Source organism: Apaloderma vittatum, unplaced genomic scaffold (genome assembly GCF_000703405.1).
Source record: "Apaloderma vittatum isolate BGI_N311 unplaced genomic scaffold, ASM70340v1 scaffold20437, whole genome shotgun sequence".
Classification (NCBI taxonomy): Eukaryota; Metazoa; Chordata; class Aves; order Trogoniformes; family Trogonidae; genus Apaloderma; species Apaloderma vittatum.
In genome coordinates, this window is record NW_009724811.1 from 59,752 (window position 1) to 83,860 (window position 24,109).

Genomic DNA, 24,109 nt, shown 5'->3' on the forward strand with positions numbered 1-24,109 from the left:
CTGGGCGGGAGCAGCCAGGTCCCTGCCGGAGTGCTCCGTTGTGCGAGCGCTAATTTGGCTTTTTGTATTCTCGTCCTGTCTGTTTGTGGTATTTAATGCTCTAACATCTCTCTGGTTGGGTGAACCCATATGTCATTCAAATGGGAACCTGTGCTTTGCCATTGGCCTGACAGCCGCTCAGCCGTGGAGCACAATGATAAAATTATGAAAACTGTGTCTCTGCTCATTGGACCAATGGAATTTACAAGCGTTTCTCCTTGATGTGCCTGAACACTGTGTTGCTGTGCCTTGGCTCACACGGCAGGTTTTTCTGGATTAAAAGCCTTGTCAATAGTGTGAAAGCTCAATTGTGCCTTTTTTTCCTCCTTCCCTCTATTTCTTTTTCCCCTCTTCTTTTATTTGTAGACATGTGTTCCTCACACACAAAATCAAAAGTCAACTGCCTGCTTTGGTGGTTACAAAAATAAATAGTTTGTTTATATATTTAAAATAAAGGCAGAGATATTTTTACGATAAGCAATGCTTTGCTGATGCTTGGTTCTGTCAATGTATTTAACAGTTAATATAAGAAATATTATTTATATGCAGATTACATTTACTTCAGCATTATTTATAAAGCAATACTGTGTGATGGTAAAACCGTGTCTGTAAAGTCATGTTTTTGCTTCATGTCTGTCTTTTTGTGGTGTGGTACACATTACAGATGCATAATTCAAACATAAATGTTATTTGACGTAATGGTTTAAGACTGTTTTCAGCTCATGAAAAAATCCTGTTAGTATAAACTTAAACTCTCAAAATCACCCCTGTTGAACTGATAGCACATTTCTGCTATAGCGTAGCGTTACTTTTTTTGCGTGTGGTTGAAATGTCATGGTATTAATCAATTAATCTTTTGAAAGTTAGTGAGATATGCTTCCTAATGCTTGGTAGTGAAACCAATCCCTGCAGTCCTAATGTATGAGGAAGGTATAATTTTGTTGAAATAGCCTTGGCTTCTGTTTCTGTACATGTTGCTTGCTTTGTGTACGTTGTTTGAATTTAGAAATCCAAGACAACTTTCTCAGTAATTAAAATTGTCAAGGTTCTCCTTCACCTCCTGCTACGTTTTCTGTATACGAAGGATGAATTTACTGTTCAAGTCTGGAAATAGTGTTGAATGTTTATTGCCGCATATGTAGAGAAATATGAGAGAAAAATTAATTGCTGGGCTAATTATTGCTTGTTTCTCCAATAATGAATTTGATAGTGCCTCTATGTAGTTTTTTTCCTTTTTTATTAACTGAATAAACAGTAGAACAATGTAAGGAAGGAACAGTTAGTGTAGCTGAAACTGAGAGAAGGTAGCAGAAAAAATTGGTGCCTGTTTAGTCTTCCGATTAATCACAAATTCTTGTATCATAGTTTACATAGTGCCTTTCCTGACTGTCATCATCAGACAAAAAAGCTATGGAGGCCCTTTCAATGTGACGTGTTACAGAGCTTTTTCTGGGCTTTTTGCTGTCCCCTTTGGGCTTGCTGGTAATAGGGTAACCGTGGGGTTATCTTTCACGTTCGTGATCTATGAGAATTTTAAACCTGAAATCTTTATTTTCTGTTTGCCAGCAAAATTATGTGCTGCTTTGTGAAGTGTAGACAAATCCATATTCCTTGCCCCAAGGATATTGCAGTATAAATCCCTCGGCTCATACATTTGTGTGTGCATCACTAGGTAACGCTAGTAGCATTGGTCCTCTTAAGCTCAGCAGCACTACTCATATGATTAAAATTTAAAAATGCATAGTGGTTTTTTAGAGTTGGAACCTGAATAACATGTAGTGAAAGTAAATAAGGACGTGGGTCGGAAAGACGTATAGAAGAGGTTGAAGGTTCTGCTGAGTTTGTAGGGCTTCTTTGGAAACGTATGCATGTCAACTGGGACTGACTTCATGCTTTTATTTATAATATAAACTTTAATAAATTATAAGACCTATATAGCAAGTACTTTGAATTCATATATTTCATGAATCCAGCTGTAATGTTCTTTGTAGGGCTTTGCAAAGCACTGCACTACATTGTGTGTCTACCCTGTTCATGTGCTGAATTTCTTTCCTATTCCTTTTGTATTACAGCACTTGAGAGAGTTTTCACTTGCTAGTTGGAACAGAAGCTGAAGGGGATCTTTAGGAAAGCACAGTCAAGCAGATATAATAAATTTTGAAAGGCATAAAAACCTACCTCCCAATTGAGAGAGGTAAAGATTTACAATACATCATAGAAATACTTTTTTTTTTTGACAGAGCAAAAATCTCGTGACTTTGCAAAGGTTTGCTTACGGCAAGGCAGTGAAAGAGCCACTCGCGATATAACGAGTTGTTTTCTTTTTTGACTTAAAGATGGAATAAGATTATTTTCACGTGGGTTACAGGCAATGAAGTACAAGAGGCTACTCTTTTAAAGAGGTGCTTGTCTAGGTTTTCTTTGTTTTTGATTTTTTTCGATGCACAGAACTGTTACCTTGGATGTTAATTATTTGAATACATGCCTTTTCTTCTAGAGAGACTTCGAGGTACACTGTACGGAGTCAGTTTGTCTTTCCTCAAGGGAGTAGGTCCTCACCAAAGTGCTTCCTGAAAGAAGAGACACTGGTGAAACAAACTAGCATTTAGTTAAAGATAGCATCTGGTAGTGTATGCCTTGTATGCCTTATGGTGTGAGGTTATGAAATCAGCTGTTTTTTAAGGGTCCTCAGTTAACAGTTTCCTTTTAAAAATATCAACCCCCTAAAGAAACCCGAAACAACAATACACCATTAAAATAACCCAAACCATCACTAACCCAAAACGTTGTGGTTTCTTTTTTTTTTTTTCTAAATGCTCCCAAATTTCCAGGCTAAACAGAACGTATATATTTAAGCTTGAAGACAGCTTCTTTTCTTAGATTGATAATTTAATGACATTCACCACATATTGGAGCTGTTGAGAGAATTGGATTATAAAGATTTGTAGATTGCTTTTCACAACATAGTCTATTAATTTATTTTACCTTTCCAACATTCCTGTTACTTTGAAATGTTTCTTTTTAAAGAGCTGTTATATTTTATCATAAAGCATAAATTCAACTGCAAAAGACTATTTATTACTGCTTCTCTTCTAGGTGAAATGTGATGACATCATCTTTTCCCATCTATTTTAAATGTAGTAAAAGGGATAGGGTTTGCACGCACACTGCTATGTATGAGGAGAGGAAGAGAACAGATGGACATTGAAAGTGTTTTGTAATGGGGTCATACCCAAAATAGTCTTCCCTTCCTATAATTTAGTATAGAAATTTAAGTTAAAATCATTGATTTCGCTTAATCCTTGAGTAAGATTTTTAAGGCAATTCCCTCCCTTGGTAATAGATTTTTTTATAGACCTTGGAAGGTATTTGTGGCTAGTGTATTTTTTGTGGGTTGTTTACCTATCGCTGCCGTTTTGAATAACAAATTTTTGCAGCTTTCTTAGCGTACTAAATTTCTTCAAACATTGTGATCTGGTGAGTAAATAGCACGTGTCATAGTTGTTTATTTTTTGTAAAATTAGGATAGTCTTGATAATTTTTTAAACTGAGAGGTTTTAGCTTATTCTTACCTCATGACATGAAAGAAAAGCTGAGTAGAAACTGAAGGACAAGACTGAAAAAGCACAGATTATTTAATTTTTTTAATTGTTTGCTTTTAATTGGCAGTGCTCCTATTCCTCTCCCTTTCTTCTTCCCTGCTCAACCCCCACCCCAGAATTTCTGTGCTGAATATTTAAGCCAGAGGTCAGTTTGGCTTCATGTGTTGTTTAAAATACGCTGCAACTGAAATGGAACAACAGCATCAGCATAAAATGCAGAGACCGTATCAGGTCTGAGAGAATGGAAGTGCGCATAGGTTATCAATAGATGCCCAAATCAAAGTGAGCTTACTCTATTGTTGTATTTTTTCGTAGTGAACTAACGTGGTTTTGAGCTCCAGTCCCCTTCTCATCACAGAGCAATAATCCCAGTTCGTGCTGTTTGTGTTTTCTCCTGTTCTTTCTTCTATCTCCCATAGCACAGCTTTTTCAATCTAGCATTCACTGCACATGTTCCAGTCATGAGGTTACAAAGCTGACATTGCAGTCTCAGCAGAGGTTATCTCTTTAAAATTCCCTAAAATTCCCCTTTGGCACATCCAGTTTGGCAGCTGGGTTTCTGTAGGAAACTGATGGAGCCATCCCCCTCCCCTTATGTCCTTTATAAAAATAGAAATCTATTAAACCTCTGGCCAGAAGGGCAGATGGGTAAGTACTCCCTCCAAAGCAGACAGTGCTGCTTCCTAAGCTTTTCTCCCTAGTTTTATACTCTCAAAAAAATCAGATTTATATACTTCAGAGCCAACTAAGTAGTGAAAATACCTGCTTTTAAAATTAAAATGCAGCTTGCATATTGTTCTTCAAGACATGTGAACTCTGTGCTCTGGAGGGTATATATAGCTGCTGGGAAATATTGACCTGTTTGAAATATTTTAAATAGTTACACAACTGCAAAATCAGAAGCTTAGTTTAATCTTACAAGCTCATGGCTGAACAATGCTGTAGCTGGTAAAGTAAAACTGGTGCTCAGAGAAAGATTTGCCAAACCAAATGGGAGGCTTAGAAAAACCTAACTATCAACATAGAAAAGTGATCACTGACCTAACAATATTCAAGAACTAATCTGAATGGGCATTGCCCACTTGCATTTTACAAAGTGGCTTTACTTTCATGCAAATAATGTCCCTGAAATGCATTAATTATTTGTGTCTGCTTCCTGCGAGGAAGGGAGGGAGAGAGAATTGTGTGTGCGTCCCCCTCCTGCATCACTACTTTCCCCTTGGGTGTCATTCTGGGCGAGAGCTGCGATGACTGCTTTCCTGCTTAAAGTGGGTTACATTTTATGGCAGAGTTTAAGCGTCTGTGTTTGAGGAGAACTGAAAAAAACCAATGTCTTCCCTGAAAGTCAAGGAAACAGGCTCCTTTTGTAGCTTCACTTTGGGCTGCAGCTTTCTTGTGGGTCCTTTCTTTCTTAGAGGGTCCTGCATCTCCCCTCTTTTGGAGAGCCGGAAGTTGTTACTTTGCATATGGGCTGCTTTTTTTGGAAAGTGAGAATCGTGGATTTGGATTCACAGGATGAGGAGAGCCCAGGAAGACCAAAACCAAAGACTTCAGTGCAACAGCAGGCAAAGCCAACCCAACTGGTAGCTGTGGGGCCACTTCTCTTACGTCACCTCTGAGTTCATCTGACCATGTTGAGTTGTTTCTGTGCGCTAAGCCAGCAAAAGGCTGTCAACTGTCTGCTCTTCAGTGTGGTGGAACATCTTGGTAGAGGATCAGACCAGCTATGGGGGACTGAGAGGCTGGGTGAAGGGAGAAGCCAATGGGGCTTCTGGAGCAGCAGATGGATTGGCTTGGAGCTGTAGTCCAGCTGTCTTGGTGCTCTAGCCTCTGGAACATTGTACAAGAAGTGAGCAACCTCCGCTGTGTCTTGCTGTCTTTCCAGAAGGGGCAGTGCGGTGCGGCTGTCAGGAGACCCCTTCCTTCCCTGGTGGCCCCTCAGAGTTCAGAGGTGGGCACTGGGGAGGTGTGAGGTAGGAACCCACTCAGTGGTTTAGATGAGGAGTTCAGGAGCGTTTCTGTGTGGAGCATTTCCTGTAGAGCAGCTGTGAATCACTCCCTCCTGAGAACATGTTCTCTTCCCACCTCCTATCGAAGAGCCTGGCACTTCGTTGGTGCCACTGCAACTGCTGTTTTAACTCTCTCTGCCTGGTGCTTGTGATCTCTCTTGTGAGGACGGTGACCCCTAAATAAGCTCTTTTCACCTCTTTGTTGATGGGCAACAAACAGTGACGACATGCACCTGACACCTGATGCTAAATCTCATATGAGATGCACAGGGCATTGTATTTTCTCATTCAGAAGCTACCATATCTGTTTTCTTGTTTTTAGTGAGGAAAATCTTTGCTAACATGACCTCCCTGTTTAACCATCTTCGAGTCAGTCTGAAGACCTTTTCCTTGTGTATTGCTTTTTAATGCATTGAAGTGTTTACCTTCTTGTTGTGCCTAGTATTTTTACCATTCCTGATTTCTCCATCTCTTATTTATTAAGAACTTGATGTATGTTTGTCATAGGAAACAACAAAAATAATTTTATCTTTATTCTCCTCTATGTTTGCTGGAGTTTAGGAAGAAAAAAAACACTGCCACTCTAAATTGCTCTAATAACAAACCAGTTCAAAAATCTGCAAGTTTTCACCAGTCCAGGTGAAAAAGCATATGCATTGTGTGAGCACTTGCAATGTATTGCAGTGCAAAGTCAGATGAGTTAACATAGATTTCCCTTCTCCACCACATGTGCAGAGAAGTGGATTTATGTAACAGAAAATGTTGACAGTCACCTCCTGCAGCCCTTTTTGGAAAAGACTGCTTCTTAACTATTTTGTAAGGAGAAACAAGAACACAGAGGACTGAATATTCAGAGTGTGTGGGGGGAGTCGCAGTTACCTTGGGAGTGAAATGAGGGAGGTGTAGGATGCTCACTTGTGCGGTGTAGAGATCCTTCAACTTCCTGACCCAGCTGAAGTCTGGACCCCTTTTGTGCTTGGCACTGTCAGACCAAGGCTGCCTGGGACACCCCTGTTACACAAAAGCAAAATTAATTGTTCTGTGTCCTGCTTGTCTGATACTTTTGGCAAAATGTGCTGCACCACATGTGTCTCACCATTCTTTTACAGTCGTGGTGTCTTGTACTTTAAAAAAACACACCCAGGGACAACAAAGTTGATGGCTTGCTTTGTTTTTAACTGAAAGTTTTTCCCCTAACGCAGCTGTTTTGTCAAAAGACACTCCTCTAGACTTCACAGTTTGGAGGTATTGAATGTTCCTGATGCATCTTTTAAAGTGCATAATTGAAGCACTTGAGCATAAAACTACAATTATACACTTGTGTATTAATTTTGTGTACAGATAGATATTACTTCAATCTGGCCACAAATGAGAAGGAAGCATTTTATTGTGAATGTAAGAATTTGTTTTGTGAATACTTAAAATAGGTGCTGAGAGAAAGGCCTTTCAAGAAGGGAAGGAGCATGTGTGGATATACAGGAGATGCTTGGATGCTTTGAAAAAATAGTAGGTATTATAAAGATTAAATGATGGAGTGCAATATTTGAGCTAAGATTAGTTGCAATATTAATTAAAAAAATCCCTTAGGTTAACAGAAGGAACAAATGAACTTCATGATTGATTCTTCATAAGTTTTTAAGGGGGCTATTTTCAATTAACCAAAACAGGTCGGTTTTGGTGTGATGTTATGACTTTAAAGGTTCTTGTTTGTTTTTCTGTTCTGAAGATAATGTTACGTGAATTAAGTTATCTATATTGAGATACTTAGATTTAGCAAATGTTTTTAAGACTTGTGGCAACTGAAATGAAGAATAATTTACAATTATCTTATTTTGAGTATAATAAAACTGTAATTATTTAAGAAATTATGATGTACTATATGGTTTCAGCCATGAATTTATAAGATGAATGTCTTTGATGTTTCTTTCTGTTCTTTTGATGTTTTCAAGTGCTAAGTAATAGGTCAAATAAAATAATAGAAATTGAATAAATGAAATATTACTCTGTGACTACAAGGAGAAGTTTGAAAGTTTTCAGTTAAAAATACTTGCAGCAATATTTGAAGTCATAGCTGTATTACAGTTGTAAGATGTAGTGTTCATGCCATTATGTAAGCACTCTTCTTTAAGAGGCTGAGTTGTGTTTTATCTGTTCCCAATAGAGAAAATGAAAGAAAAGCCAGCACTGTGAAAATTTACGTCTTCCTTTTTTAAATTTTTTTTTCTTCCCTTTTTTTTTTTCCCCTGTCACCAATGCTGTTTGGTCAAACTCATCTAAAGAAGGATTTTGGATAGGGTTTGCTTTGTATTCCTTCTGTTTTTTCTAGCAAAGCTTCAGAATTTTGGTAGGAATGTTGTTGTTGAGGGAGTGTACAACAGGAGCGGGATCCTGATTTTAGGCAGTTACAAGATAATAGATTACGCTGTGCTAGTAGAGACGTAATCAAATTTCCCTACCCAGTTGGTTCAGCCAGTCATTCTGTTTGCCTCAGGATTCCTTGCTTTGGGAAATTTTTTAGTGTCCAGATGAAAAGTATGATTTCAGTCCAACTGTAGCAGAAGAAACTAGCAGAATTTGGTGTGGAAATGACTACATTTGTCACAGAAATTGCTGAACCTACATGACAGCTGTGGGAGATCATACCTTTTCCTTTTGTATGTTGACCTTCTGTGCTGTGGACACTATTTGGAGGTTGAAATCCGTAATGAGAACTCAAAGTGCTGTAGATCGCATGCACTTACTGCATGTGCATGGCAAGTTTGTCATGATCAGAAGTGTGATATCTCCTAGAAAAGTGAAGGATTGGAAATGGAGATGACTTGCTGTGTGTGACAGCAAACTACTGCTCTGCTGTTTCGGAATCAGAGCCTTAGGAGGCAGAATGGTGGAGGCTAACTCAAAAGCGGCGATCTCATCCAAGGTGTCTTGGCCAAACCCAGAGGGGTTCTGTGTTAGACACCAGAAATGGACTGTTAATTTTGTACTAAAACACTCAGTTGAAGTATGTTTGGAGCAGGTCCGTGTTATTAAATCACAAAATGGTTGAGGTTGGAAGGGACCTCTGGAGGTCACCTAGTCCAACTAGGTGACTCAAACAGAGTCACCTAGAGCTGGTTGCCCAGGACCACGTCCAAATGGCTTTTGTATATCTGCAATGATGGAAGCTCCACAGCCTCTCTGGCTGATCTGTGCCAGTGCTTGGTCACCCTCCCAGTGAAAAAGTAATTTCTGATGCTCGGAGGGAACCTCCTGTGTTTCAGTTTGTGTCCATTGCCTCTGGTCCTGTCACTGGACACCACTAAGAAGAGCCTGGCTCTGTCCTCTTTGCACCCTCCCTTCAGGTATTTATACAAGTTAATAAGACCCCCATGAGCCTTCTCTTCTCCAGACTGAACTGTCCTAGCTCTCTCAGCAATTCCTCACAGGAGCTGCACCAGCCCATTTATTATCTTTGTGGCCCTTCGTTGAACTTTCTCCAGTATGTCGGTATCCCTCTTGTATTGGGGAGCCCAGAACTGGGTGTAGTTTTCCAGGTGTGGCCTCACTACTGCTAAGCAGAAGCATGTCCCTTGACCTCCTGGCAGTATTTTCCCCAACATAGCCTAAGATATCTTTCATCCTTTTTGTGGGAAGGGCACGTTGCTGGCTCATGTTCAACTTGTTGTCCACCTTTTCTACCGAGCTGCTTTCCAGGTGGGTGGCCTCCACCATATGCCTGGGGTTGTTCTTCCCCAGGTGCTGGATGGGAATAAAAAAAGAAGGAAAAAAGCAGCTGTTGGTGAGAGAGGGTGTGTAACGTAAAGGTTGATGAAGCCCAGTAGTGTGGTGGAACCGAACAAATTTGGATGGGAAGAGCAGGGTATGGCTTGCTGACGAATACATGGTATTGCTCCCTGTGGAAGGCGTTTTATATTCTTCTCTTGCTATTTTTAAGAGTTACAGTGAAGGGTTCTGAATTATCTCAAACAGTTTAGCTCTGAAAGCCATCAAACTTGGGAATGGTAAAAACAGTATTCATGAAGACTGATATATGCTTTGGAGGAGCATGTGAATGAATTAAAAAGCATCCTTTTCTCTTGAAAGAGACTGGAAAAAAGAAGGAAAACTTAAGGGTGTGCAAGACATTGGAGAAGCAATGGGAAATGGAAAGTGTCTGCATTCTGCCTTTTTTTCACTACTGCAATTAAATAATAATGTTTGCATTTCTTCTAGCTGCTGATATTGTGTGCCAGGAGGAATGTAGAGTAAAAGCCGTTTTACAGAGGGATTTTTCAGTCTCCCATAGTTAAGTGGTGGGAATCTCTCTGTGTATAAATGCATAAAAATGGGGGATTACTCATGCAGTTAGATTACCTGCTGTTCACACTCAAGCCATACCTCATTTGTGTCCCTTGCTTTAGAAGATTTGAATGGCACTGCAAAACTTGTCTGAAGAAAAATGTGTATTTGTGTGTATTTTCTTAACTGTCTTTTATCTCATTGCTTGAGAAATAGTGGTCAAAACTGTTACCGATTTCCTGGAGAATCAATGACAAGTACAGGAATTGGGGACCAAAAAACTGTTGCATAGTCCATTCATAGAAGCACAAGAAGTGCCCTGTGGTAAATTATTTGTTACATGGTTAAAAATACAGACCTCTGTGTTTTACTTCACCCTAATGTCTGGCGTTTTGTAGGCGAGTTTCATGCTATTAGTGCAGTGAGGGATGAGGTTTCTTATATGCATTTTACTGAAGCACCAGCCGTTGGAGATACCATAGGGAGCTCCCATTGGTTATGACAGTTCCGATGTGCTTTTTCTTATGTCAGTTTGTAAAAAGGAAATCAAATAATTAAGCAGATTACATGATCCCTTATAATCCTTTTTGGTCACTTAAAAAAAGAAAGGTAGTGTATAATAATAGATATCTGACTCATCATTTAACTGTGTGTATGTGTATATATAGGCACTATGGTTTCTCTCTGTTTTTAATACGGTATATGAAAATAGCTCTTCTGACAAAAACGCTGTTGCAAATTTCCAGTCTTCTCTATGGTGTTGGTCTGAGGGGATGGATATAACAATATGGAAATCTCTTACTAGAGATTATCATATTTTCATCCCTTAATTTGCAGAAAGGACCAAATGTTGCATGAGTTAAAACTGTAATGCAGTGTACAAATCAACACTATCAGGCTCTTGTGTAGGAAAAATTTCTTCCTATTGTTTCTAGGCTCAGCTGTTTACCTCTCCCTTGAAACTAATTTTAGCTCATCTAAAACATGCAAATTTTTTATTTTTGTTTGTTTGCTGTTTTTAGGGGAAGATGGGAGTGGGAGGTGGTTGTGATATTGTCATAGATTTAGCATTTATGGCAGAGGTAGTTTTCATCAATTTCTGACAAGGGAATCAAAGTGTTCTTTTTGGAAGGAGAGATATTGCTTTTCCTTATAAATGATTGACTATTTTGTGATAGTAGTCTTTATTTATTTGGCTCTCATCATGAAGAATAGCAAACTTATTCAAAATCTCAGTACATCAAAAATATGTCAATACATAAAACATAAGTACTATTCCATACTACAGTCTATGCAAAAAATTATGTTAATAAGATGTGAAGGTTGCACAGCTAAGAAGTCGGAAAACATAAATGATAAGATTCTAGCAGCCACATTAACTGAGCCACATTTCACATCCTCTATATTTTATGAAATGCCTTTGACAATATAAATCAGAAAGAGAAGGTGCTATATATGTGCGACATGGCTCAGTGAGCATTGCTTTTGGAATCTTAACATCTGTATTTTCTGACCAGAGAGTTTTTTAATCATGTAATCTTAGTAGGTTTTTTGCACTTTTACTTTTTTTTAGTATAGTTTTGCTTTCTTGAAAGAGAGAGGACAATTGCCTGTACTAATTACCTCATTTTGCTTTGATTTAAGCTACAGTAAAAGGCGGTATATAGAGAGCACCTCATGACAGGTACTTGTTTGTTGCCATATACGTTGCACTGACAACAGGTGTAACCATGCTGCTGCACGCTTTTTGAGGGAGAGGGTACTCCAGGCGTGTGTTTGAAGTCCTGTCCTTTCTGTCCTGCATGTTAGCAGTAGTACAGGGTATGACTGCATTGCAGGCTGCAGCGTATTGTGAAGATACTTGAACTACTCTTTTAAACGACCTGGCTTGTGTACAAGAAGCAGCCTGTCTGCAAGACTGTGGATCTCCCTCTGACCTAATTCACTCGTCCGTAGAGCACGGCAAATTAGCCTAGCACGGCTTTCGGTGTAGGCTCCTTCCAATATCTGAGCTAGTTTTTGCAGGTCTGTGTACTGCACTGCAGTCTTCAACATAGGCGTACATTTAATGACTCTGCAAAATCCACTGTCTTGCAAGTTCTGGAATGGGGATTATTGTGCTGTGACACAGAAACAAGCTCTTTATCCTTTTGCTTCCTTGCTCTGGGTCACGGGGGTGGGCCAGTATCAGGCTCGTGTTAGTGTTTTAAAGGCTCTTAATAAGATTTTAAAGTTCATGCTTCAATGCAAAGGCAAACAGTCAAGGAACGACAGTAACCTAGGTGAATGTTGTGACCAGTGTATTGTCAAGAGGTCAAAGCTAAGTGAAAAGAACTAATAGAATTTATAGAATGTATGAATAAAATGCCTTAGCATCAGGATTTCTGATTTACCTCTGATTAATAGCCTTGACATTAACACCCAGCTTTTTACTTGGTTTCCTTTTAGATTTTTTTTTTTTGAGGGGGTCATTTGGTGAGAAGGACTCATAGCCTTTGTTAAGACTGTGTGCATACCAGCATGCTGGGGTTGGACATAGTGATTGGAGACAAGACACCTTGATGCGCTAACTGCGATAGAATCTTTACTGCCTGAATGTGTGCCAGAGGATTTCCCTTTGGCAGATTGTGCTGCATAAGCATATTATATTTTTTTTCCTTTCTGTAATTCAACTAAATGTACAGATGAAGAGCTGGGCTTACGTGAACTTGAAATTTCTAGATTTGAACTGAACTTTTATTAAGTATTTTCAAGGTCAGAGGGTTAGTTTCCCTGTTACTGTTTTCTAATGAAAAATATGATAAAATTCATGGTTTGAATGTTTTGGTGGAAAGGTATTTTGGCAGAAGTCTGGCTTTGGAAATCCAAGAATGAAGCAGTAGGTGTTTCAGAAAATCGTAAGAGTTTTACTTGAGGGTTTGATGGGAACTATGTGTTAACTTGCTCTATTACTGAAGAGACCGCTGTAAAATTAAAAGAATTAGAATTAAATTTGGCTATACTGTCTCAACTGCAAGAATGTGCTGTTTTACTCCTGGTGCGAAGCACCAGGTGGTATTATTTTTCTGTCAGTCCCACTCGCTATACATCTTGTATTCCAGTTTCCGTGCAATTACAGTGTTACAGCTGCTAGGAAGGTGGAATGTTACTGATGGTTAAAATTCTGAAGATGGTACTTGTTTCACTGTGTTAGGTCTGTTTCACTGTTTCTCAGCAAAGCAGGCCACTGAATCAGGTAGTCTGACCCGTTCTTTTGACTGCCACCCCTGACTTCAGTTCAGCTTTCCTTCTCTCCACAGGTTGGACTTAATGCCCCTCAGGCCGGACACACCCTTTACCGCTTGGATTTTTATATTGTTACACTGTGGCTCAGAAGTTCTGAGCTGTGCTGTTGCCCACTACTGACATTATCCAAGGTCTGCCTCACCTTTGGGGCACTCAATAGATTACAGGGAGCAGCAATGACCCATGTTGTCAGGACTCTTTCAGTGTAGTGAACACGTCATGGCGACAGGCATGTTCAGGTGGGGCCTAGAGAGACTTATTAGAGCTTTTTGTAATAGGAGACCTGTAAAGTTTCTTCCATTATTGACCAAATCTAGCCATGATGGTGGTTTAAAAGAGCGGTAGCTGCCTGTTGCTGGCATTATTAGTGTACCTGTGCTAACACACTAATACTGTTACGTTTTAATTAAAAAAATTATTGTAATGACAGTGATGCTGTCTAATATTCCTTCTCCTTTGACATTACTTACAGATTATGCATGCAAAAATTGCTTAAAACTTCAATTACTATCAAGGTATTACCTGAACAAAGAATGTCTGCCACAAGACCCCTTGTTCAAGGAAGAATTGAAGATAATGGGCTAAGTTATAGGTTTAATTGGATTTCTCCCACCTCTTCATTCTGGCTGCCAATTTTGTTCCTTTTTTATTCTCATCCTGTCCTTGCTCGTGTTCAGAGTTGCTTAATCACTGATGGACAGTCATACTTCTCCCAAAATAATGCTATTTGTACTGTGCAAGTTAGATAGGAGGAAAAGTAACTGTTACTCTGTGCTTGCCTGGAAATATATTCAAACTCAGGTCTGTTCTCTCTTGAACCTTAGCACGAATATGTGCATTACCACAGGCACACTGAAGTTTCCCAAATTCTCATCTCCTGCGTTGTGTGGCCACAAAGAATGTGGGTGTAAGGGAGAAAGGGAGGGAGGGTTTGCCTCATGGAGAAGGAGGATGCTTGGGCCATTCACTTCAAGGGTTCTAAGTAATTGGTTTCAGATTTGTTTTGTTCTGGGGAGATTTTAATTAAGCTTTTTTATATGCTGTTTAATAAACATTTGTCCATGAGCTGCATCTTGTGATCCCCATCAGTAAAGCAGGAGGATTAATTTGCATGTTGTTGTTTGTTATTTATTTAAATAGCCACAGAAATTATGCTGTGTTCGGCTAAGGCAGCAGTAATGACTGTAGTAGGGTCTAAAAGTGCATGTAGCGTTGGGTTTTTTGTTGCATTTTAGGTTTTCTGTTTGTTTTTTAAACAGTTTGGATTGAGAGAATGTGGAGGAAAATTCTGACATAAGCAAATGATACGCAAGGTCAGAAGAAGAGCCCAGTGCCGTTTTTAACACCAGTGTCTGGAAGCAGCTTGCTAGGGAAAACATTTTAAGAAATCGGAGCAGTCTCCCAGCTTCTGGCAATTGAAGTGTTACTGCCTCTTCACGCTGCTTACGTTTGTTACTTAGTACCTCGCAGACCAGATTTTCATTGCTTTTTCATAAGACACAAATACGTGTTGTAGAGAAGTGCTTAGAACATAGGCATGCTTATATCAGGTCAGATCAAGGGTTGAAGCAGCCCTGTATCCCGCCTCCAGTTGAGGTTCTAATTGGATGCCTAGAGAAGAGTCAGAACAAAGCAAGCATGTGATACTTCCCCCAATACTCTCCAGGCCTCCAGCTATTTTCAGTTCAGGGACTTCCTGAGCCAGATGTGGCTCTATATATTTGGTAACCCTCAGAGGATGTATCTTCTGTGAACTTGTCCAGTCTTTACTTGCGCCCACATAAACTTTCAGCTTTCAAAACATCATTTGGCAAGGAGTTTCAAACATCTGCTACCTCTGTGACTAGAGAACCTTTCTCTCGATTTGAATTTTGCTTCTACAAGATTCATTTAATGTCTCCTAACACTTGTGTTGGACAAGATGATTTTGTAGCTTTCTATCATATGCTCGCTTCCTGGTGTCTTTTCCATACTCAGAGGGTTGTAGCTTCCTTGTATGAAAACTGTTCCACACCTTTGATCGTTCTTGTTGCATTTCTGTGAACCTTTGTGTTTGGCCCTTCCTAACAAGTCCACAAAGTGTGTAGAGAGGGATTTTCTTTTGCAAAAGCTCTGTTGATATTTCCCAATTCTGATCTTCATTCTTGCCTGTACTGATTTATCCAGAGCAGTCATTGGTCCTTTATTGTCTAAATTACTGTACTCCGATTCTCACCCGTGGAGGCAGCTCCACGTTAGATGTTGTGTACCGTTACTAGTAATTCAGCTATTTTGTTCTTGAATTTGTTTAGACCTCTGCCGTGATACTGTGTGGTCTCAGGCATTTCTCAGCATTCATTTTTCAGTTTGTTCTATGAATAGTCCCATCAGATTCAGCTATTTTCACTGAGTCTGTTACAAAGGAGGACTCCAGCCTGGGAACCTCCCAAGATTTTTGCACAGTAGTGCAAAAAATTTGTTAAGCTTCTCATTGATGGCCCTGTTTTCTCTGAACCTCTTTTTATACCTTGATCGTCACCACTTGGCACTTGAGACTTTCTGGCAGACCTCCTTCTCCTGATGTATTTGAAGAAATGATTCATTACTCACTTGATTCTAACTGTTCCTCCAGTTCTTTCTGGCCTGTCTTATATTGCATTTGAAGTGCCAGAGTTTACAGTCTTTTCTATTTTCTTCATTTGGGCTTGGTGTCGGCTTCTTAAATGATGCCTTTTTGCTTCTAGAAGACAGTGATGAGCCATGCTGATGTCCCTTTGCTCTTCTCAAGTCTTTCTTAATAGGTTCTGTGCTTTCCATGTTGTTGTTCTTAAACAGCTTTGATGCTGCTGGTCAGATTTTACTTCTTGTGGCTGGCTGTTAGAGCTTCATTTTAAAACTCTTTCTCCTTTCTATGTAGTTACGCCTTTTGAATTTAAGCACAGCAGAAGTGGATTCCTTGGTTTTCATTGTTCCTCTAGGGATACTCAATTTAACTGTGTTATGGTCACTGATGTGAAGTGTTTCTGCAGCTGTAGGACATAGAAACAGATGATTCCTGCTGCTCGGGTCTGAGCCAATGGCAGTGGCTCCTCGTGCAGCCTCTCTAACCAGCAACTCCATGAAACCACCTTTCGCAGTTATCTGATACTTCCGTCTCTGCTTCGTAGCCTACTTGCTCAGTCTGCATGAGAGGAGTTGAAATTCCCCTCTATACAATCTTGTGCAGTGCCTTTGCTGAACTCTCTCACTGTGCTGCTGTGAGCCTTGTTGTAGTTGGGCTGTGCCTGGTGATCCCAGCACTCACTCTTCCTGATCCCACCAAGCTCCAGACCTCTGCTGCTTTGTGACATAGAGTTTAGAAATCAAAATAAAACTCCATGGAGCATGTAATGTTACTTCATCATCAACTGTTTTCCCCATATATTTGTATATGGGGAATATACATTGCATAATGCAAAATAGTGACCCGGTAATTGTCTCCCTTCTACCAGATTTCCAATACAACTACTGCTCGTACTTTTGTTTCAAACTTGGTGTTCAAGTAATCAGGTTTTTCTTCTACTCCCTTTGGCGTAGGGGCAGTGTATTGTTAGATTTTTGTCTCGCCACGCTGTTTACTCTGCCCTCATCTGTGCGTCCCTTTTCATTCTTTGATTCTTCTCGGCATCTGCACTTGATGACCCAGAATCTCTGTGTCTTCATTTGTCATAGCAGTGCCCCATGCTCTTGAACCATGTGTTCTCCTAATTGCTTTTTTCCAGTGTAAAATTTTTTCTTGATCCTTAAGTATTAGCAACCTGGCGTCTCTGTTCAGATGAGCTCCAGCCCTCCTGTACAAGTGTCTTTATTCTAGAAATGCTCCGATTCCTGTTGAATCTCATCTCTTGCTTTGTCACCATCCTGACATCTGGGCATTCAAATTCTCCCATATTTTGCTATCAGGATACCTTTCCTTTTCCTCCTCGTGTTACTGGGACCCAGATGGACCGCAATGTAGGTTTCTCCTCAGTGTTTCCTAGGAACCAGTATAGGCTCTGTGACCTTTGCTGCTGATGGGCAAATCACCATGTGGTCTTCTGTCAGATCTCAGACTCCAGCTGTCTGTCTGCCTGATAATATTCCAACACGCCCTTTTTAGTTTGCATTATAACTGCCTCATTTATGCATCAGCAGGGAGAGGGATTTTGTCAAAAAGGGTTGCCTTGGTCACAGAAATGTGGAACTGCTTGTGAAATGATGGTGAAGGAAATGGAAGTGCAAGCAAAGAGAGCAAGTGCGGGAGTGGGGTTACAGTGCTGACCTTAGGAGTTAGCACAAAGTAGGGTGACCAACTTTTGGCAGAGGCAAGAGGAGCAGATCAAGTTGTGATGTTTAACTTTGTATTATTAGTATCATCTAGCAAATATTGCTGTATTGTTGAAAGAATGTAGTAAACTAACTTTAGGTAGAACAGGTATGTGTTTACATGTTGAGTAAACAGATTTATTGGTGTATCAGAAACTCCGTGGGAACAGTTCAGAGATGAAAGCATTTTGATGTGCTCAGGTGTCCGAGATGTTTGCTTAGGGCAGGGGTGTGCAGGACCAGAGGGAGGTCCCTTCTAGGAGGGAGTACACCTGTGTCACATCCGTCACTCATCTGCAGTGGTGCTAAATACCAGTGTTTGGGTATTCCCCACGTAAAAGTGGGGAAATATAGATGCACTATCAGGAGCTTGTTGCAAGTGTGCTCTTTCAAATATCCCAAGAAAATGTCAGTGTCTATTGATACAAGGCTTTACAAACTAAACTGATGGAGAAAATTCATCTGACATTGTAATTGATTTGCTTTTGGTTATGACTTAAGTTCTCGGGGAGGGGGGGTGTGAAGTCTCAGTGCATGGTACATGTGCCAATTTGTCTGTTAGTAGGACCTGTATAGCAGGTTGTTTTATGTCATACTGATGGGATTTTTATTCGTACTTTTTATTAAATATGTATCTTAGTAGAGGGGAGGAGACACAAAGAGATTGAAGTTGGCATAAAGAAAAACCTGACAAACCCCAAAGTTTTTTTGTATAAGGCTTAAACACGCAAATGCTAGAAACCTGAGGGTTACGGGCAAAATATTGCACAAAAATTAGTACTTTTTTCCCTTAAGAAAAAAGAAACACATTTCTCTTTCAATTTCTATTTTAGAGTTTTGCCTTTTTTCCACAATGCTACTTTGGGGTTAGCGTATCAGAATGATTCCTCGGACAATTTGCCTCAGTTGTGTACCCATGGGAGAGCAAACATTTAAAATAACTAGTCTGTATTTGAAGGCTGGGCATTGTGGAATCGTGATGTTCAGAAGCATGGACTTTTTCTTAGAAGCTCTTCCTGAAAAGAGAAACTATACAGAGCACTCAGGTTTACTCCTCCTGCTCACGCAAGAGGGTCTAAGGGCTTGCATGATCTGCTGAGCAGAAGAGCAGGCCCCTTGGGGCTGGTGTATGGCGGAGGGTGTCTCTTCTGGTCAGGTTGTCATACAGATGTGACGTAGCTTGATTTCATGTCTTCCTTCCTCAACTCACCCTTCGCTTTGCTTGGCTCTCCCTACAGATCCCGCCTCAGTACGGTCAGCAAGGTGTAAGTGGCTACTGCCAGCAGGGCCAGCAGCCCTACTACAACCAGCAGCCGCAGCCTCAGCATCTGCCACCCCAGGCCCAGTACCTGTCCCAGGCCCAGCAGCGGTACCAGGCTCAGCAGGTAAGCACCATCTCTCCTCTGCTATCGACAGTCGCCCTGAGGCTGGAAGCATAAAAGAGTTGTGTGAAATGAACAAAACCCACTCAAAACCTTTTTGAGAGAACAGTGTTAAAAGTAAAATTAAGTAAACATGAAATCGAAAACATCCTTCTGAAAAGTCTTCCGGGTTATACCCACAAACACATCTGCACATACTTTCAGGCTTTTTATCAGCTTTTTTGAATAAAGCCAGTGCATATACCCTAGTCAACTATTAATTTTGCTTTTAAAAAGGAGTAACAGTTTCTTGATCAGATGTCAGTGGACGCTAGAGGTTTTCCTTGCTTTTGTTTCATCTTGTTTTCCTCACGCAAGACAGACGTTGTTGAGAGCTCCTGCATCTTACATGGTCACTGCTGCTTTGTTTTTTGTGTTATGTCATTCAAGGATAGATGAGTTAAAGGCATTTTGAGTTCAAGGGAGCTTCTTAAGAGATATTTCTAATTGATATTACAGCTACTAATTCGTATGCTGTCAGTTTGTAGGTCCAGCTAGTGAAACTGCCTGACTCGAAATCCATTGCTGTTCTTGAATTGTGCTTTCTGTGTTAGCCATTAAAATTAGACATTAAAATTAAAGTGATTCTGTTTTTAATGGAGATCAGAAGTGATAGTGTTTGGGTCTGCTGCCCAGAGCTTGAGAAACACCCAGATTTTAGGCACTGAACAAAATGGATGTGCATAGCTGATGCAGCTGAATGTGTAGGCTCAGTTCTATCTGCAGTCTCAGCTCTGTTAATCACAGAGAGGTGATCTGGAAATGGAAGGATGAAACTAAAGCATACTCACCATCCTGGGAAATCTAACAAAACCGAGTTGCTCAAGACTGGGTATTAGTGGAAGCATCAGCACTTTCTGCAAATCACTGGGGAATTCTGTTAGGCATAGTTGATTAACATTTTGGGAGAATGCTGGTGCAATGTAGAAATCTTAGCTTGCAATAAAAACAGTGTGTAAAATAAACTAACAAGAGATGCTGTAAGTAGCAGTGATACAGGAGGCTCCCCTCCTTTGATTTTAAAATAAAGCTATGATAATTTCACTGTGTAATTACATGTTAATTTTTCTTCATCTACATTTTAAAATTCCATTGAGAATTAACTTTTTTCATTAAAATGCTGGATGGTTTATGAAATAGAATTCTTAATTGTATCTATGATATTCTTGTAAATGTCACCGCTTTCCATCTCTTGGATTATATGTAACTGCGACTTTAAAGATGGCAGTTGTGTCTTTAATTTTCTTCCTTTTTACTTTGGCATTAAATGCTTGATTTCTCTATGATTTGAAAATACTGTTCATAAGCATCTTGGTGAAATCTTAACAGCTACAGTCCCAGTAATATGACCCACGAGGCAGAAGCAGTGCAGCTGCTCCAAAGTCTACGTATCACAGTATGTGAAATTGAAATGCTTTTTTTGCATTGGACACCTCATCTTGTTTTAAATATTATCAGTTGAATGATTCAGTGTTTGAGTTTAAAAAAATATACGAAACATACCAACTATGCAGGACACATAAGAAGATACTTGTTTATCTGTTCATACATGTTCTGATTACGTTGTTTGCTGTCATAGCCAGTAAAGTGAAAATTTGTGCAGTGAAGCGAAGGGTGTTACAGAAGAGAATAAAGGCAAAATGAGAGTAAAGTATATTGTGGACTTCAGAGAATTGGGATGAAGAGAAAGGCAGGGACAGATTCACAAATAGAAGAAATCAGGATCCATGTAGCCAAATACCTTCTTTGAAGATTTGGGGTATATTGAAGGAGTGTCTAAATCCAGACTCTAAGGGTGATACACAGATCTCAAGGTCAGTAGGTATTTTTGCCTGAATTTGCAAATTCGGATGATTCATTAGGCCCTCACCAACACAACCTTGCAGTGGCAATTCTTAGTGTGGGAATCATGCCTGAATTTCTTCATGGTTTGTGAAGGACCGGTTGGTTATCCTGTTCTTCAGTAGTGTTCAGCGTCTTAAATTTTGAACTCTACCCCAGCTTCTGAATTATACAAGATTTTCCTGGGGTATTTGTGTGTAGATGGGATTATATAATATAAATAATAAGTAGTCCATAACACCTTGGGGCTTGTTCCTTTTCTTTTCCCCATCTCCAGATTGGTTCCATGGCTGCTCTTCCTCCTGTCTCAAGAAGGGTCATCAGGTGAACGTATCTCCTTGTGTTTCTCTCTAAAGCCTCACCACCATGTTCTTCCCATTTGTTGGGAGCTGCTAATCTGGAAGACAAATTCGTAACACAAGAAGTTGGAGTCTATACTCTTGACACTTCAGGAACAGTGTTCTTTCTTTGCTGCTGATGCATAGTAGAGTCAATTGGCAAACAGTGTACACAATAGAAAAATTAATACTAGGGTAAGAAGAAGGTTGGGAGTATATGTTAAAATTTGTGCTGCAACAAGAATTTTAAAAGCTGCTTGCTTAAGCAGACGTGTTTCTGCTTATATGAAATTGATTTCTGTCTTGAAAATTTAAGAATTAGATTTTACTTGATTAAAATTTTAGCAAGAGAAATAGGAGTAGGCATTTGTATAGTTTTAGGAGCTTTAAGAGTTCAGAGTTCACTGAATTTGATATATTGGGCCGCCTTGCAAAGAGAAAGCCCTAGGGAGATCCTGCTGCTGTTTACAGCTACTCAAGGGAGGATGTGGGAGAGAACAGAGCTAAGCTTGTCCCAGAGGTGCGTGTTGGAAGGTCAAGAGGTAGTGGGGACAGACTGGGACAAGGAAAGTTGCCACCTGAGAAAATAAAAAAAACCAATGCAGTTACCATGAGGGGTTTCAAATTCTGGAAGGAGCCTGTGGAGACCATTCTGGTCTCCATCCTTGGGGATCATCTCCATCCTTGGAGGTGCTCAAAATTCAACTAGCCAAGGCTCCCAAGCACCCTGTTCGTGCTAGACTTGCTTTGAACTGGAGATTTGACTACATGACCACTCTTGGAAGGTCTCTTCTAACCTATGTGATTCTGTGTTGCTGTGATTTAATATTCGCTTTACATATTCTGAATAGTTTTAAAATCAACCACAAAGTAATATAGTACCTGTTGTACCAGTGGGTGTATCATTCTTATTTCTACTCTTAAAAATGTCAGTACATCCTGTTCATATAATCCTGTCAATTAAAAAAAACTGAGATAGTCTCAGTCATACCATCCATTGTCCTTTCTGCCTGTCATCCTTAGTTTTCTCTTTCCAACTTGTAAATGTTTTCTATATTCTTCAATAACCATTTTCTTGTCTTTTTATTTTGATTTTGTTGCTTTTTGCACTCAGCATTGGTGCATAGTACTAATTCTGAATAGTCACAGCTTCGAAGAATGTATAAAGTCAGTTGTTTCAGGATGTCAGCCTCAAGAGGAGAAGCTGGCCTCTGAAGATTTTTTTGCCTCGTGCTGGCTAGCCAGAATTATGGGGGAACTTTAGACTACAAGTGTTTTTCGTGTTGAACATGGTTGGATCAAGAAGCAAGAGAAGATCACTCTAATATTGAAGTAAATATTGAATAATACTAAATATTGAATAAATATTGAAGTAGTTCGTGGTAGCCCCATCCATGGATCAGGACATTATTCTGATTGTTCTCCAAATACAAAACAAAAAGATGGTCTTTGCCCCAAAGAACCTGCAGGCTGTTCTGTGCCTTATAGACTGGAAGGTGAACTTGCTTTTTGTAGCAGGGGTGCAGCTGTGAGATGTACAAGTTTTGTGTTGTGTTTTAGGATGAATAAGCTGTCCCTGTGGTTGCTGCCTTTGTGATGTGAGTGTGATTGATCTGGTTTTACTTCAGGACGGAGAAGAGAGATGCCAGATTGGAGAAAGGGGGCTTCTCAGTGATTTGCCTTCTTTTCCCTACTGTATTTTCTTTATTTCCCATGTAGATTAATGTCAGTCTACATGTTCTGGAGATTATCAAGGAGAAAGTAGTGTTTATTCTGCATGGATGATGGACTTCTTGCTACTGGTTTCCTTTTACATGAAATCCTATAGTGTGATGGACTGGATATTCTATTATGGAGAGAAATCTGATGTGGAATTTCAGATAGATAATGTTTTATTTTTGCTCTTTTTGACGTAATGTGGGTGAGCTTCTGTAGTCAGGTATAACTCCTAGTGTTGTGCCTTCATTTCTCACGCATTGTAAAAGTGTGAAGCCATTGCTCCTTTTCCTTGACTCACTTGCAATCTTGTCAATAAAAGTAATCAGATAAAATAATTTCTGGGACTGTTCCAGTGACTTATAACTTTCCGTTCTTCTAATAAATATAGAGGGAAAGGAGGAGAATGGGATTTATTTGAATGTTAGAGCTTAAGTTGTTTAGATTTTTTGTTAAATTGGTTGCATGGTGGGCAGAAAGGGAGTTTCATAAGTGGTGATTTGATAGTAATGCTGGCATAGTTTATTACAGAGCCATATTGTAAGCTAGCATCAGTCATCCCCTCTTCATACCAGGAGCCTGCTGTGTGAAAACCATTAAAGGAAGAGCTTTGTTTTAAGCAAAATTATTGCAGTAGCAGATTCATTGATCATTAGATATTACCAGTAGATGTAGATACTATCTTTTTAAAAAAATCCAACAAAACAACACCCCACATCTTTTTACTTTTACTGCTCTTTAAAAGGAAAAAAAAAAGAGAGAAAGAAAGATGTGCCACGCTACTACAGTGTTGCCCTTGGCACGATTTTTCGTCTTGAAATGGCATATAAATGAATAAATGCTTCAGTTGTTTTTGCAGTTTTAAATCTTTTGCCATAAGTAGAAGTGATATTTTGCTCAAGAATGTCATGTAATTGCAAACTTAAACTGTCATCATTAAACATTATTTTGTTAAGATAGCATGATATATATTTTGGGTTATTATGCTTTCCAACTGGCTTTTAAACAGCCATGTTTATGTATTTTCTTGTTTTATGTAGCATGTGTTCATATGTATTGAGATTAGGATCGTGCCTTTGAGGTTTACAGTGTTGTTTTATGAGTTGGGACCATATCGCTTTTTGATAGATGAAATGGATCTGCAAAACAATTATGGTCTCACTCTTAGTTAAACAAAAATAGTGATTTTATTCTACACCTACTACTCTTATCCTGAAGTCATCCTTTGTTTTACGTCTTCTGGAAGCTTTCTGCTT

At 39.6% G+C, this 24,109-nt stretch overlaps 1 protein-coding gene across 1 annotated transcript in view; it reads left to right on the plus strand.

Annotated features, from left to right (window-relative positions):
• Positions 1–24,109, plus strand: part of LOC104276380 (AT-rich interactive domain-containing protein 1B-like) — a 75,433-nt gene that overhangs the window by 33,259 nt on the left and 18,065 nt on the right. Inside the window, exon 3 of the mRNA XM_009872672.1 lies at positions 18,775–18,921. Within this exon, the coding sequence (XP_009870974.1) occupies positions 18,775–18,921 (147 nt within the window). The remainder of the gene's footprint in view (positions 1–18,774; positions 18,922–24,109) is intronic.